The following is a 17,059-nucleotide window of genomic DNA, read 5'->3' on the forward strand; positions in this document are numbered from 1 at the left end:
TTAAAATGCACCTAATCATGGCCCTTACCTCATGGGGATTTAGGAAGATGACATCCGAGCTCAGAGCTTGGCACACTGTAAGTGCTCAATAAATGCTCACTGTAGTTCCTTCCACTGTTGGTGCAATCCTTGCATCTTGCACATAGGAAAACTGGGGACAGGGGGCTGTGGGTGGGGCCCTGTCCCCTGGGCCTCAATTTCCTCACCGGGAGGAGCCGTGGCTGAGTCCCAGGTACCCGCAGGTGCACATTTGGTGCAGGGTGGGGCGCTGGGGTCTTACCTTCATTGTTCTCTCCAGGCGGGTGGTAAAAGGACAGCCCCAGGGAGATGATGGCCGCGATTTCCAGGATGATCAGCGTCACATCTTGCAGTGCCTCCCACACCAGCTGCAGGAAGGTTTTTGGCTTCTTTGGAGGTATAAAGTTTTGCCCAAAAATCTGCTTTCTCTTTTCCAGATCTGGAGCGGTGCCCGGCAAACCTGTGGACAGAATGCAGGAAGGTTGGCCTGGGAGGCCTGGGAAAGACACTCAGCTTCCAGGGAATCGTCCTGAATGGGGCTGGCCCCATGGGGAAGCACAGAGTGGGGGTGGGGGTGGGGTGGTGGAAACAAAGCAGAAAACTTGCAGGCACCAGCCAGGCACCCAGCACTCGCGCCAGGCCCAGAGCGGGCTCCTGTGAAATGCCAGAGACACCGTGAAGTGGGGTGAAGAGTGGTCCCCCACAAAATGATATGTCTGCATCCTAATCCATGGAAACTATGAAGGTGACCTTATTTGGAAACAAGGAAAACGGTCTCTGCTGATATAGTTAAGGATCTTGGCCTAAATCCAGTGTTAAGTGTCCTCATATGTGACAGAGGGAGAAGACACAGACCCAGAGGGCACAGGCCATGCGAAGATGGAGGCAGAGATGGCAGGATGCAGCCACCAGCCAAGGAACATCGCAGCCATGAAGACGCCCAAAGAAGCAAGGATGGGAATGTCCCCTAGAGCCTTTGGAGGCCGCATGGCCCTGCCGACACCTGATTTCCAGACTTCCGGTCTCCGTAACTGTGAGAGAATAAATTGCTCTTGCCCAAAGCCACCCAGTCTGTAGCCATTTGTTATGGGGGCGACAGAAAGCATATACACACCACCAGGCCCACCCCCCACCACACCCGTGTTCCTGCTTTGCATTTCCTCCCGATCTCTTCATCGAGCACACACTTGGAGACCCCTGCCATGGGTGTGAATCCCAGCCTGTGCCTCCAGCTCTGAGCCTCAGTGTCCTCCTCTGTGATGGGGATGACGACTGTACGTAGCCCATGAGTGGTTGTGAGCATCTCAGGACAGAATTCGTTAGGTCAGTGTTTGTTGAGCACCTACTATGTGTCCAGCACTGTTCCAGACACTGGGACAGAGCAGTGAGAGACACAAACAGAGCACCCTGCTGGAAGTGCTGACTTCCCAGGGGACACACAGGACGTGGTCAAGCGGTGCCTGGGGTGTGGCATACACTCAGTGGAGGCTAGTGGCCTGTCTCATGGACCATGGGGGTGAAGTGCAGTCTCCATCATGCAGGGCCGGGACATAGCGGCCCGCTTCCAACCCACTGTTTCTTCACTTCCAGACAATTTTCCCTGCCTCACCAATCCGATCCTTACTCCCTGCTCAGCAATCTTTGGAGGCTCCGCACTACCTCCAGAATAAAGTCCATGCTTCTCAGCTTGGCTCTCTGGCCTCTTGATCGGACCCCCAAGCCATGCTTGCGGCCACATTTTCACTACCTGGCCCCCTCCCAACCAAATCAGGCCTGTACTCTGCTGGCGTGGCTTGTGTGTACCTCCTGCCACATGTTTGGTCGGGTGTGCCTTCCACGTCCCTCCTCCCTGCTCCATTTGCCTGTCTGCAAGTCCCCTCCCAAACTCATTCGCTCCAAGGTGTGGACAAGAATTGTCCAATTCTACCCATAGTCAACATTTGAAATCATTCCACTTGGGCTTCATTCCTTGAAATAAAAACTCCAATTCCTTTAGATTCCCTGGGAGAGGGAAGCCATCATCAGATCTGGACACCATGGTGTGAATGAGTTTCAGGCTTTTTCCTGGGAGTGGGATTTGATAAAGAGAAGAAAGGAGAACTGGGGATAGTGGTGGGGCCTCTGAGGGAAAGGGCTATGACCAGTCAATACTGGCCTGTTATGGCAGTTTGCTGGGCTTTGACCAGCCAGTTCCTTTCTCTGAGCCTCAGTCTTGATAATAGGGGAGTTCAGTAGGATGGGTGGGTCCTAAGGATCCCACAGGTTCCAAGGTTCCTGAAGTGGTCCTGCTGGAGTCTATTCACAACTCTTCATAGGTTTGGTATAAATAAGGGCTTCACTAAGAAGAAGCTTAGCAAAACTGGGGCCAGTCTATCTCCTAGGCCTGTCCTGATTGATTCACAGAGAGTGAGTCTTTGAATCTTCTGAGGGTCTGTGATTCAAACGTTCTGGAGTGTGACCAGTTGAAAATGTGGGTATTCCCCAGTTCTGGAAGTCTGGTCATAGCTCAGGGGTTCTTTCATCTGGGGATTCATGGGACTGGCTTTGAGATCTTGGGTCCTGGGACAGAGCACAGGGCAGGGGGTTGCAAATCTGCAGAGCCATGGGGCTGAGCAGCTTTTGTGAATGAGTGAAGTAGGTGGGTGGGGGGCAACAGGGAGTAGTGGGGACTGGGGCAACATGAAGAATCTCAGTCATTTTAAAGGGGGAAATTATGTCTTAGCTCTTGTGGGAGAATGTGGAACCACTGTGGTAGAAATGTCAGTCTTCCAAGGGAAGCTGGACACCTGGAATTTGAGTAAAATCTTCCCATTAAAAATAGTCTAGGATGAAATACAATGTATCTGTGAGCTAGATTCAGCCCTGGGGTTGCTGGTGTGAAACCCCCAAGGCTATGGATTGGGGAGAGGGGAGGAGCAGGGAGGCACCAGAGTAGAACAGCCTCCCTGTCTCTTCCTCATCTTTCCTGGGCTTCCCCCTCCCCAGCACTACACCCTGCCCTGCTCTGCTCCCTGCAGGTTCTGAGGTCTCCTCTGTTTTTTAGAAATAACAGCTCATAGAATAAAAATATTTGTGTGTTCTGTAGGGCCAGTCCCACTTAGAAATCTCTAGGCAGTTTCCACACAACAAACACCCTAGTATATAAACCCAAGATGGGAACCTTGGGTGTTGAGGTGCTCACATAGGGTGATTGAGATGACAGATGGTGGCCGTGACATCTTGCTCACCCTCTTCCTCTTAGGGGAAGAAGGTGGGCTGAGCTGGAGATGGGGATACCCAGCCCCAGGAACTCAGATGGGCTTGAACTCAGATGTTATAGGTTCAGATGCCAGGTCTGAGTGACTTTCGGCAAGAGGCGTCGCCTCTCAGTGCCTCAGTTTCCTCATCTGTAAAACGTGAGTAACAGCAGGGCCTACTTCACAGGGTTGGGCGGGCCTTTGGCAGGATGTCTCGCGTAAGGTGCCCGGTGCTGTGCCTGGCACTGGGTGAGGGTATTGGTTAGTGTCGCTCAGTTTTAGGTGGTGTGTGTGATAATTATGGCCTGCCGGAGGAGGAAGACTTTGTTTGGACAGGTGGCATTTCAGTAAGATGGGGAGGAGATCAGTAAGATGGTCAATGTGAGGACAGGAACAGCAGAAGGGCTATATGACTGCAGACAAGCCACTTATCCTCTCGGGGCCTCAGTTTCCCCATAGGTGACATGAAGGATTGGCCTGACGGAAGGATAGGGGCTGGTGGCTCTGATACCTTGTATCCAAAGACAGTGGTTTTGAGGACATACAGGTGGGACCTCCCACTGTCTAATCCACCTAGCATGTTTTTCCCAGGAGTGGAATCTCATAGTTTCCCTGCCTTCTGGCTGAAAATGAACATGCCTATTTTGGGGAGCAGAAACAACAGAAGGTGATGTGAGAGATGAATGGTGCTGGAGATTCAATTTAAAGAGCATCTCACCATTTAGCATATTAAAAATTAACATTGTGTGTCAAGTATCACTGGACAAAGCCAACAAGGCCTTGAAAATTCAGAACCACAGTGCCTGGGCATTGATGTCAGAAGCTGTGTGGGGTTGTGGGTTTCTAATGTGAATTTCTTTTTTTGCACAAGAGGCAGAGGACAGAGATCCGAGTGAGGAGTCAGGTTTGTGGATGAACTTGGGCCATTTATCTCATCCCTAGGAGACTCAGTGTCCTCATCAATAAAATGGGAGCAAAGTAACTCGTAGACTGTGGTGAGCCATGCAGAGAAGAATGTGTGCAAAATTGTATGCGCGTAGCAATTGTGCCTTCACAGTAAAAAGCCTCCAGCACTTGTACAAATTCTTCTATTGGAATCGGAATTTGTGTGTTCTATTAATCACGTAATAGGAGAAAGCCAAGCACTGAGCATGGGAAACTTGGGTTGTACAGCAATTATTTGCAATGGCTGTTTGCTATCATTGGATATTAGAATAACCTTTGCGCCAAGCTTCATTTCTATCCCGCTGTCCTGGACACAACTGGATTTGTTCCCAGCCTCTAAGCCCGTGCCCCTGCTAATCCTCATTCCTCTATGTGGATTGCCTTTCTCTCTCCTTAGCTCTTTCAGGCCCAGCCCTGAGTGCTGCAAATGGCAGCCTCAGGCCATCAGAGAGGTCTTGTTTGGTCAGCTGCACACTTGCACAGTGTTAAAAAAGTGATAGGGGCGCCTGGGTGACTCAGTCGATTGAGCATCTGACTCTTGGTTTCCACTCAGGTCATGATCTCATGATTTGTGGGACTGAGCCCCGCACTGGGCTCCAGGCTGACAGTGTGGAGCCTGCTTGAGACTTTCTCTTTTTCTCTCTCTCTGCCCCTCCCCTGCTTGCACACATGTGGGCTCTCATTCTCTCAAAAATAAATAAAATAAAACAAATGATAATTTGTTGCCAGCATTAAAAAGTCAGGTACTTCCACATAAAAATCCAGATGTCTAGCTCAGCAAGGATGTGTGCGTGGACCTCAGGGAGCTGGAACCTGTGGATGAGAGCTCTCTGACCCAAACATTGGCCTCATCTTGGCTGGGGGACATGTTTCCTGTTAAGGAAAGCTCAGGGGGACAGTGAGAACCAGCTTAAGTTCTTCCAGGAGCAGAGGAAGTCTTTGCATGGTTTGGACCTAGCACAGAGCTGGGGACCAGGAAGAGTGAGTGAGGGAGGGATCCTGGTTTCCTTAGAGGGAAGGACTTTGTCACCAGTGGGCTGAAGTGGATGGATGTCTAGGGAGGAAGAAAAGGGAAACACACCCAGAGGCTGGACAACCCGCCATGGTGTCCTGTCACTAGATGCCAGGCCCCCAGCGACTCAGGAGTCTTTTCTCTAAAGAGGCCTGAATTCCCCCTGGCCCCTCTGAAGGTAGAGAAAGTAGTTAGGATCCTATTAGATGGTGTGTATCCAATCTTCCACTTGCTTATTTAATTAATCAACAAATATTTATTGAGCACCTACTATAAGCCAAACATTGCTTTACATGTTGGGGACTCTGGTGCCAGGAAGGGTTTCCTGGAGGAAGTGTAATTGGTTGAGCTCAGAAGAAAGAGTGGGGGCTAATCAGGTGAAAGGGTCTGGGTAGGGTAAGAGGGTTGGCAAAGGCAGAAGAAACCCCAAAGGGCTTGGGAAAGGCCAATGTGGCTGAAGCATCCCCCGTTTGCCCCTCAGGAGAGGGGGCAGATGGTCTCCAAGGGAGAGGACACATCTTTTTGGTGCCACACGGGGTCCTCATTGAGCAGGCCTTGGAGTGCGGGGGCGGGGCTATCTAATGGATAGCGGAACTCATCTTGTTGCCCTCTTTCCCTTGCCTGCCTGTTAGCTCAGCACTGAATTTACAGTTCACTTCTTAGAGCTGCATGGAGGACTCAGTGGTACCTGTTGTGCCTGTAAATCATCATCTTACTTCTCCTTTCTTCCCTTTGTCTGAATTTCCTCACTGAAGTCATTAAAAATCTTTCTGTATGAGACAAACTTTTACAAGCTGCTCTGCAGGTAGGACATGCGTAATCAAGTAGGAAAAAAAGGGAGTGGTGAGGTAGGCACAGGTGCAGGGATTCAGAGGTCAGAAGGAATGGGAGCATGTCACATATGACTTACTTTTGGCCCTGGTAATTGGGGGCTGGGCTCTGCTTTTCCTGTGTGGGGGACACTGATGTGAAACTCCTCATGCCAACGAGCTGGGCTCTGTGAAAAGTAGGGGCCTTTGGCCATTGGGAGGGGCTCAGGGTGAGAGTTGGCAAGCCATCTGGATGACCTCTGACCTCTTCTTCCCTGCTCTGAGACCCCCACAAGGCTGAGCATCCCTGTTCCCCGCAGAGGGACGCCAGAGAACTTTTTCAACCCCAGGAAGGTAGCCATAATGAATGCTGCCACTGAATGTGGCTGATATTTGGGGGGCATTGCCTGGCTGAGTGAACCTGCCTGCTGTCTGAGCAAATGATTTCAAGGAAAAAGTAACTCTCCACCTGCTGCTCAGCGTTAGTGCAAAAAACAAACTGCCCCCCCCCCCAGATGCTGGTGCTTGGCATATATTGGCCCTCATAAATCATAGATGCAGTTGTTACTACTAACTACCACACTATCAGCATTACCGTCACTCTCGGCCTGGAATGTGCCTCCTGGATATTTCTGTCAGCATGGCTGCTGTCTGAGACTGTCTGAGACCCACCACTGCAGCCACGACACACCCCTACCTAGGTCCTGAGACTTGGTTTGGATGCCTCTTCACTTGCTGTGTGACCCTGAGTAGGTTACTTACCCTCTCTGGGGGCCCTCAGGTTGTTTCACTTGAGGATCAAACAGAACCAGGCTCTGACAGTGCTTTGTGAACTGTGACATTCTTCCTCCTCTATTGGGGTCACCCCATTATGCAGGAATGTACACTGAGGCACAGGGTCCTTCTGCTGGGATAGCGACTGAGTCAGACCCCTTGCCACAGAGACCAGGGGTCACACTTGCCCTCCTCCAGCCTGATCTAGTTAGGGGTGGGCTGTGTCTGCCTAGAACAAATGCCCCACAGCGATCTTACCTGATTAAGCTGACATAAGTCACTGGCTCACACAGGCCTGATCCGTCAGCTGTGGGGTGCTTAGTAAATTTCATATGAAACAAATTGTGAGTGCTTCCCCAGGAAGGCCAAAGGGGGCTTCATGGCTCTTGCGTGCATTTAAAAAAAGGGAAGAGAGTGCAAACTGGGGAATGTACCCAGAAGGCAGGTGTGTGACTTAGTATGTGAGAGAGGCTGTCTGTGCAGGTATGCGCGCACTCAAGGGTGTGGCTGTGTCCGTGTGCACGTGAGTGGCCTGGAGCTTCACGTAGGAGGGGGCGTCCACATGCTCCCACCCTGTCAGAGGCCAGGGAGAGTGGGCCGCTTACAAAGACATCACTGCTGAGATGTTTGGGACTTCACAATGCTCAAGACAAAATGGTGAAACGGTAGGAGAGACCGGAGTTCGAGCTTTGCCCAAGGCTACTTCTGAGCTCCGTGACCTTGGGCAGGTGACCTCCCCGGTCTGGGCCTTGGTTTCCTGGTGTGTAACTTGGGGATGAGGACAGCACTCGTCTCACAGAGTCACTGTGGGGAGGGAACACACTGGATGTGCTAGGTTGGACAGGGGCCTGGCTCGGGGTAAAGGCTTCATAAGCAGTAGGCTTGCTACTGTTGCTGCTGTTATTTGAGCCACCCCCAAGCCACTAGCTCCAAACTTGGTTGTATGTTGGCATCACTAAGGGGCTCTGAAAAATATTAATGTCTGAGCCTCAAACCTAGAGATTCTGATTGAAATGGACTGGGGTGTGGCCTGGGCCTTCGATGTGCTGGGTGAAGGACTTACTGGTTCCCAGACCCGCAGCTGGAAACACGTTAGAAATGCAAATTCTGACGCCAGCCCAGACCTACTCACTTGACTGCTTGGGAGTGGGGTCCAGGCATGTGTGTGGTAACAGCCTTCCTGCGGGGACAGGCTGAAGAAGGGGCAGAGGGTGGAGAGGACGTAGCTAACGTGCTAGGTGCTTTGGGAATGGCACTGCCCTCGAGCCTCACCGACCACCCTGGTTTCTGCCGAGGTTCTGAGCGGGCAGTGGCTTGAACGGCTTACACAGCAGGTGGGGGACAGAGCCTGGACCAGCCTTGTGGATCTTTCCCTTCCTTCAGCAGCAGGTGCCTGCTCCCCCACGGCTGGTCTCTCTCCCTGAAGGCTGCACACGCATGTCAAGCTCACAACCTGCCTTGAGGCAGCAGAGGAGGGAATGAGTGTTGTGCTTTAAGAAGCTGACAGACCCAGACTTGAAGCCAAGGGGGTCATGGAGGCCACAGTCAGACTTTCTGTCTCCTGCTGGTGGCTGAAGGAGCCTAGAGAAAAACTAGGAACAAGGTGAGGAGAGAAAGGAGACCAGAAGAGGAGATCAGGCAGCCTGGGGCCGGGAGTTCCTGTTGAAGGTCGAGCTGACAGAGGTCCTGCCCTGCTCTACAATCTTCCATGGCTCCCCATTCACAACTGTGACCAACTCCTGTGCTGGTGGGCTCTCTGAGGTTGTCCCAAAGGACTTCTCCCGCCTCACTCTCGTTCTTGCTGTGTTTATCCCTCTCTGCTGCCAAGCTCTGAAACATGTCTGGCATTTGCTGGTGTTTGTCTGCTGTGTCTATGTTCATTTGGCTCCTGACCCAGAAGGCCCACCCCTCCCCCCTGTTGAGCTAGTCAGTCTTCTGAGACCCAGATGAAAATTCACTACCACCTTCTGAAAGCCTTCCTTGATTTACCCAGCAAGAGCAATCCATTCTTCTTTCCTTCCCTGAAACCATTTGTCACCCGGGACATTCACTAACACACTTACTTGGACATCCCTCCTGTGCTGGTTTTGGCCCTGGGGTCAAAGGCTGACAGACCCATTCTTCGCTGCCACTATCTTCTAGATTCTGATTCCAGCACACCCTAGAGGAGGCTGTTCGTGCCTGGGAGAGTTGGAAACTTCCTTCCCTCTCCTGCTTCCTTAGGAAACTTCCTTCCCTCTCCTGCTTCTCTGGCTACCCGACATGGGGATGTGAATGCCGGGGCCGCCCCGAGGCCCCTGCACACACGAGCGACAGCCTGTGCCACCCATAAGAGCCGCTTAACACACCTGGGCTCAACCCCTCTGCAGAAAAACAGCCCATGCCGTGGGCATCCCTACGGTCTGCACCTGCATGTGTCTGGCCAGTTGCTGTAAATAGAGAGGAGACTTGATGGCTTTATTCCAGTGTGCACAGCGGGCAGGTGCCTGGAGTTCACGATCACATCATGGTGTTAGTGATTCCCAACGGACGGGTGCAGGAGGAGGGCTGTGTCTCTGAAATATCATGGCCCCAGGTGGGGTCGTCCATGGATCCAGGGTCTCTAATAATTACGGGTGGCGATGTGGAGGCAGGAGCTCACACACAAAGCTGACAGCTGGCGTGAATGCGCACAGCTGCAGCACTGGCCGCTTTCTCCGTAGCACATGGATGCGATGTCCATTGGCTCATGTGCATACACGTGGACATGGCATGGAAGGGCACCAGGGCTTGTGGGCACCCCAGACGCTATGTCCCTCTAAGCCACCTTGACCCACATGCGGACACGAACTTCTCCACTGATTTAAATTCACCAGTTGCCTTTTCCCCGTGTCAGGCCAAGTTTCCACCCTTACTCCACGGCAGGAATCCTTACACCTATAACACCTCTCCACGCATGGTTCCAGAATCTCCATCTGACAGGGCAGGGGTATGGGGGAGTGTGGGAGTGGGTGGTGGTGATCTGGTTGGGAGGCGGGTGGCCAGGGGCTCATCTTAAAGCTGTGAAAATAGCAATTACCAAGCATGAGGGGTCCAGGGGATCTGGGGCCTTGAATAGGGTTGCCAGATAAAATACAGGAACCCAGTTAAATCTGAATTTCAGATAAACAGCAAATAACTTTTTTTAGGATAAGTTATATCTCATACAGTATTTGGGATATACGACTAATAAAAGCATGAATTATTTTTTGTTTACCTGAAATTCAAATTGAACCGGAAGGCCTGTATTTTTCTTTGCTAAATCTGGAAACCCTACCCCTGAGGTTCCCCCAGTCCCCTCTCCTGGCTTCTCCACTGTTGGAGCAGGACAATTCCTGTGGCCACCAGTCCCTGCCCTCCCATCTGAGGATGAGGGAAACGAAGACCCAGAGCTGGGAAAGTGACCCAGCCCAGACACAGGGTGATTCAGCTGTGGCACTGCGGCTGGGCTCCTGATTCCCGGTGGAGGCCCTTTTCACCACGGGAGGGGACGCTAGTCTCGCTCAAATGAACAGTGAGCTTTATTGCACACCCCCAAACGATGGCCATTTCATATTCTCTCTGTGTGTCAATCTCATTTAAGGGATGTGATTCAGACTGTCCTGAGGTGACCTCTGAGAAGCTTTTATCTCATCCCCTTGGAAAAATGGAGGCCAGAAAAGCCATTTTTCTCTTCTGTGACAGGGTCTTGGTGGCACGTAGACACAGGAGGGCTCATGAGAGGAGCTTCTCTATCCCCCCAGGAGAGGGCGCTCTGCACAGCTGCTGCCTGCAGCCTCCCTGGTGGGGACGTACCAAGGTGCAGAGTGCCGGTCTTGACCACTTACTGAGGCCTTGAGCAAATGGCATCCCCTCTGTAAGCCTCAGTTTCCTCATCTGCAAATTGGAGCTGAGGAACAATCTTGCTCTGTCCTCTGGGGTTAAGATGAAAGGAGGAGAGATGTGGGAAGTGCCTGGCAAACAGCTGTTGCCCAGAACCCGGCCAAGATAGCCCTTTCTTGCCTCTGAACTCAAATGCCACCCCCACATGACATCGCCAGAGGGGCAGAGTATATACGCCTTCTCACTGACCCCTTCGGGGAGGCAGGGGGCTCCTCACACCCCCATCCCTCCACTACACTGGGACCGCAGACAGAGGGGGCCAAATGTGCACGTATGTGCAGTTATGTGATCATCCCTCTATCCACGTGCCTTGCATTTAATTCTCCTGGCCATTCTATGAGTTCTACGCATTAGATGGATGGACAAACCGAGGCTCAGAGATGTCAAGTAACTTGCCCAGCGACACAGAGCTAAAGCTGGGATTTGAATCTGGATCTTTAAGTCTCCATAGCTGTACCCTTTCCACACTGTGCCAGGCTTCAGACCTGGCACTGAAATCAAAGCCAAGAACTTTACCATTCTCCTGCTGCTCTTGAGACAGCCTTTTGCTATCAACAGAGACTTGGCAATGGACAAGGGGTAGCTTCCAGGATGCCAAGCACCTGAAGGAAAATGGGAGAACTTAGTCACCAGGCTGGGCATTGCCAAATATTTGTGTTGTCACTGAGGTCTGGATTCTTCCATTAACGTAAATAAAAGTCTCATATTTTGAAAGGGAAAAAAAATCCGCAAGCCCTTCAAAAGCTACAACATTTATAGAAAAATGCCTTTCTGTCTTTGGAAGGCGAGCGGGCTGAATACACTGTGGTATATGCAGTCCATAAAATAATACTATGCAACAGTTAAAAGAAATGAGATGCGGGGGCGCCTGGATGGCTCAGTTGGTTAAATGTCCGACTTCGGCTCAGGTCATGATCTCGCGGTCTGTGAGCCCCGTGTCGGGCTCTGTGCTGACAGCTCGGAGCCTAGAGCCTGCTTTGGATTCTGTGTCTCCTACTCTCTCTGCCCCTCCCTGACTCACGCTCTCTCTCTCTCTCTCTCTCTCTCTCTCTCAATAATAAATAAACGTTAAAAAACATTTAAAAGAAATGAGATGCATTTCTATGTACTCCCAGAGAAGGCTCTCCAAGACAAACTGGGGAGTGGAAAAAAAGCAAGTTACAGAGCAACATGTAGTTTGATTCCATATATGTAAAACAGACAACTCAACAGAACAACAGCTTCTATTTTCTGTGGGTACGTATATATGAAAATGTGTAGCAAACGGGCCTATAAAGATCTGCTCCAAATTCATGGAGGTGGGACCTCTGTGGAGGAGAAGGTGCTCGGATTGACTGTACAATCATAGTGGTCAAGGGGACCCTATTTTTGACTGAAATATCTTTAAGCAGGAGAAGGTGCTCATGTTTTATTTGAATAATTCAAATTTAATTTACAGAGGCAACGAATATGTACTACAAGAAAATATAGGTTTGTCTCCATATAACCTTTGGAGAGAGTGGGCTTGGGGACAAATACTCTGGGATTAAAACCCTGGCTTCATGACTTACTACCTGGGTGTTGCTGAGTGAGTTGCTTCACCTCGTCTGTTGCAGGGGCTGTGGTGTCTGGCCCAGAGCCTGGTTGTGCAGATTAAAATGGGGGGGGGGGCAGGTGCGACATGCCAGACACACAGGAGGTGCTCCGTGTACAATGGCCATCATCGCTTCTTTCCCCCGAGTCCTGTCCTCGTCTCCCATCAGGGTCCCCTCTTGCCCCCAACCCTATTACACCACCCAGAAAACCTCCCCCACGCAAAGAAACGGTTGTCTCAGATCTGCCCACTCTCCTCTACTGCCCGCATGTTGGCGCAGGCCACCATCACTGCTCACCCTGGGGGGCTTTGGTAGCCACCTCGCTGGTCTCTCTGTTCCCACTCTCAATATTCTTCGCCCAACAGCCAGAGGGATATTTCAAAAGTACGGAATATATGGTGTTAGCGTCAGGCCCTTGCTTAAAATCCCCCAGTGGCTTCCACTCCCTGTACAGTGGTGGCCTTCACTTTCTTCTGCAAACTCACTGCCCCCTCTGACCACTGTGCTCCTGTGACTCTAGCCTCTTTTCTGCGGTTGGAATGCAAATGCTTTACTGCCTCAGGGCCTTTGCACCTGGTGTTCCCTCCCTTTCCTGGAATGCTCTTTCCCCCTTTGCACCTAACTCAGAACTTCCTTTGGCTGAACCTGTCCCTCTTCCTGCCCCCAGAGAGAATGTTCTCTTTTGAATGGTCTCAGAGCTCTCCGGAAATCCCTTTTATTTTTATCATGATTTTAATAATTAGTAATGTAACTCGTTTTTCTTAATGTTTGACTCCCTGCTGACTCTAAGATCCATGCAGGCAGTGAGTACATCTGTCTTGGTCTGATACACACTAGATAGACAGACACTCAATTCAATAAACATGGGGCCTCTCCTAGACAATTGCATGGGGAGAAAGGAGGTAAGGAGGGGACAGTGTGTAACTCCAAGGCAATGCCTGCTCTGGGACATTTTCATGCTGAGATCTGAGAGGCAGGGGAGAGACTTGGGGTCTCCTTAAGTCACCCCCAATATGGCCAAGGCCACACTGCAATGACCTCAGTGGCCTCCTCCGTCCTTGTTGCTGATGGGAGGGGTGGAGAAGCCCACAGCCAGCCCCCGCAAAGGGACTTGCTGGGGAAACACCCAGGCCAAGCCTCACGCTGGGGCATCCCTTACACTTCCCACGTAGGGGCCTGAAGTGGCGGCTGGGGAAAAAATGTCAGTGAGATCTAGTATCAGACATATGCCAAGGCAGGTAGAGGCCTTCATTTCTGTGACAGCAGCTTCTCACTGTTGCTAAAAAAAAAAAAAAAAAAAAAAAAAAGCAGTTTCTTTGAGGACTAGGAGGCAACTCCTAGAAATAGATGCTCCCTCAGGATGAAAGAATTCGGGGGTGGGGGAACGGAGATGGAGAGGGGAAGAGAAAGATGGTGGTGTGACAGTTATGAAGCAAATCAGAAAACCCACGAGGACCCCAGAAAGCTGAGGGAGGGTACCTCTGTGAAAGCTGTAACCGGCCGCTAGCATATCTTATACTGGCATTCTTCTCTTCCCTGTTGTACCCCCTCCCCTCCCCCTCCCCCTCTTGGGATCACTCCCAAATATACCACCTGCACCCCAGCCTCGACTCGCGCTCTGCTTTGGGGGGAGCCCTGAAGAAGGAGACAGGTTGGTAAGTGAGACTTGTGTGAGCAAGGGTGCAACACAGCCCTGGGGGCCGGCTTCCCGGGTCGACCTTCCTCCAATCACTGGCTGTGACCTCCCTGGACCCTTCCGCCCAGGGGCTTGGATCGGCTCTGTATGGGCCTTGGCCGCTCACAAATTCCCAGGTCCTCCTGCACACTTCTCTTGTAACCGTATCACTCATTCACGAAACTATTAACCTTTAATGAGGGGCCTTTTTAGGCTGCTGGGTCAGCCCTGTGGCCGCTCACCTCGCGGACGGAGCTGCCCAGGGATGAGGGTGCATTGTGTGCGCGGCACACACAGAGAGGGTCCCACCCAGGGTGCGGGGCGCCCTGCCGATGATGTCACTCTGGTGGCGAGCTTCTTTTCCCCTCACTCTGCCTTCCGTGTGCCCGCTCGCTCTCTGCCTGGCCGTTCACCTGCCTGGCTGCCCTTCTGGCTCTCATCTTTCTGGGGTGGCTCTCAGCACCTTTTTTGGGAAGCCACCCCCGAGCAGCCCCAATCCGACCTGACGGCCCCATGCTGCTGCCTCCTATCTCCACAGAGGTTATCAAATGGCATTTCAACTGACCCTTCTGATTACTTCATTTCGAGCTCCTCAAAGGCAAGTCCTGTGTTGTGTCATTTTGTGTCCTTGGCTGTGGCTGGACACAGGAGACGCCACGTGCTTGTGGAGGGAGGGAGGGCTGTTGGCTGTGCTCAGTCACCACGTGGATACGGACCCCTCTGGTCCAATCATTCACCCTCACGATCACCACCGACAACACTTCACGGTTCTCCCGTGCCGGGTTCTGTGCTCACAGCTCGGCCACGTATAAGTCCATTTGATCCTCGAAGTGACTCCTTGTTGGGGGTGGGGGGGTACGGTTAACAACTCCTTTTACACACAACTAGTACGGGCAGGGCTGGACTTGAACCCAGGGAAGCTGGCTTGCGTCCTCTTCTGAACTGCTGTAGTGTTTGGCCTCATGCATTCGATCAATTGTGACAGTGCTCCTCCCTGGTACCAGTACCCCCACCAAGCAGCGGTCATACACAGCTGAGCAGAAATGGCAGGTGGACACTCACCTGGAGGCCTGACTGGGTACTGCTTACCAAATGACATCTCAGAATCTTTAGAGAGCAAGTGGGACGTGCATTTCATCTTGATCCTCTGGGCTTTGAACTGTGTGGTTACAGCATCCAACGATTACCCGTGATTCCAGCTGTACCCCCTTTAAGGCTGTGTGACCTGAGGTGAGTCACTCACCTTCTCTGGACCTCTTGGGTTATAAAATGGGAGAACCCTGGAGACTCTAGAGACCGATGAGAAGATTATGTGAGGCCATGCATGGCACAGAGCGCTTGGCATAGAGTGGGCACTTAATAAATATTCCCTCAAGTCACCAGTTGGACTTCAGTTTCAACTACATAAGGCCAATAGCCTCGTCCTTTATGGAGGAGGAACCCGAGCCATTGGTGGCATAGCCGGGACCAAAACCCAAGTCTTGAGACACCGAGGCCCCTTGCTCTCGCTGCTCCATGACTCTGGCGGGTGTGTACGTGTCCCTTCTGGGAACGGTAAGCATTCGCAACTCGTGTCTATCTTGATAGTTAACTGCACGCTGGTGGATGTTCTTTTGTAACTTAGATGTTTTGTGGATCCCTCCAATAATTTGACCAAGGCCACCTCCATTGCTGCCCATGTGACAGAGAAGGCTCAGCACCTCTTTCATTTCATGTATTAGATACCTCCCATCCGTCCAGCAGGAAGCTGGCCACCTAGAAACCTGTCACATTCTCTACTTAGAAGGCCGTTGTTTTGGGACACAGTGTGCTCCCTTCAGCAAACTGTTTCTGAAGTTTTACTAACTCTAAGCATTAGACAGGATGCATGTGTCTGGCTTCAGGAATCTGGTTCCTGTGATGCCTCAGGACCCACGGGTCTCTGGTCAACCCCTCAGTGACATTTCTGTTGGGAGGCAAGTCCACTCTCTTCTGGGAGAGAAGAGACACTTACTCTGCCAACCAGCCATGTCCCTGTTCTTGCCAGGTTGAAGGCAGGGACACTGAAATGCCAGCTGTGATGCTTACGTGGTGACTGGAAGGAGACTGAGAACATTTCTCTCTCTTTCTCTAGTTGTAAAACTGACAGTTCGTAGAGGAAGAAAGGTTGTCGAGCCTGGCCACTGGTGAAGCCACAGACAGCTCTCAGGCCAGCTCTTGCCCCAGTGTGCCAGACTGTGAACTGCATGAGGAGGCTGGTTGAGACTGGCTTGATACCTGGCACAGAGTTCCAGCACACAGTAGGTGCTCAATAAACAAGTGTGGGCAGAATGAATGGCTGGAGGCTACAGATCTCACAGTATAAGAAAAACATCCTCCTTAAAGTCTTCACCAAACAATGAAACTAAAATCAGTTGAGAACAGTTAGGCTTATCAGGAAAGTTAGTGATATTCTGAATGTGCCCTCAGAATATTATTCATAAAAATAAATACTCTTTCACTAAATTGGAATGAATGAATATTAAGAGCTGGGTGCTTTTGCTTAAAAAGAGTTCTCTTTATTTATCTATTTTTTGAAAGTTTATTTATTATTTATTTATTTTGAGAGACAGACCGAGAGAGGGAGAAAATCCCAAGCAGCCTCCTCTGCACTGCCAGTGAGGAGCCCGACATGGGGCTTGAACTCACAAACCATGAGATCATGACCTGAGCTGAAGCCTGACACTCAACTGACTGAGCCACCCAGGTGACCCCAAAAGAGTTCTTAAAAAAAAAAAAAACTTTTAGAGCACCTGCATGGCTCAGTCCGTTAAGCGTCTGACTTTGGCGCAGGTCATGATCTCACAGTTTGTGAGCTCAAGCCCCACGCTGAGCTCGGTGCTGACAGCTTGGAGCCTGAAGCCTGCTTTGGATTCTGTGTCTTTTTCTCTGCCCCTCCCCTGTTCTACTCTGTCTCTCAAAAATAAATAAACATGAAAAAAGGAGTTTTTCTTAAGGAGTTAAAGTGTTTAAACTCTTTAAATCTTTAAAATCTTTCTTTAAAAAAGAGTTTAAAGACACACAGAGGGAAAATTTCATGGTTCTGACCTTTATCTCAAGTGGTTTACACCCTGACCTTAACTTCCAAGGCTCACCGC

General features: G+C 51.1%; 1 protein-coding gene across 4 annotated transcripts in view; it reads right to left on the reverse strand.

Annotated features, from left to right (window-relative positions):
* ATP2B2 (ATPase plasma membrane Ca2+ transporting 2) overlaps positions 1-17,059 on the reverse strand; it is a 321,401-nt gene that overhangs the window by 102,743 nt on the left and 201,599 nt on the right. For all 4 annotated transcript variants that reach the window (XM_047831438.1, XM_047831429.1, XM_047831453.1 and 1 more), the window contains one exon: positions 281-478. In XM_047831438.1, coding sequence (XP_047687394.1) covers positions 281-478 — 198 coding nt within the window. The remainder of the gene's footprint in view (positions 1-280; positions 479-17,059) is intronic.

This window comes from Prionailurus viverrinus, chromosome A2 (genome assembly GCF_022837055.1).
Source record: "Prionailurus viverrinus isolate Anna chromosome A2, UM_Priviv_1.0, whole genome shotgun sequence".
Classification (NCBI taxonomy): domain Eukaryota; kingdom Metazoa; phylum Chordata; class Mammalia; order Carnivora; family Felidae; genus Prionailurus; species Prionailurus viverrinus.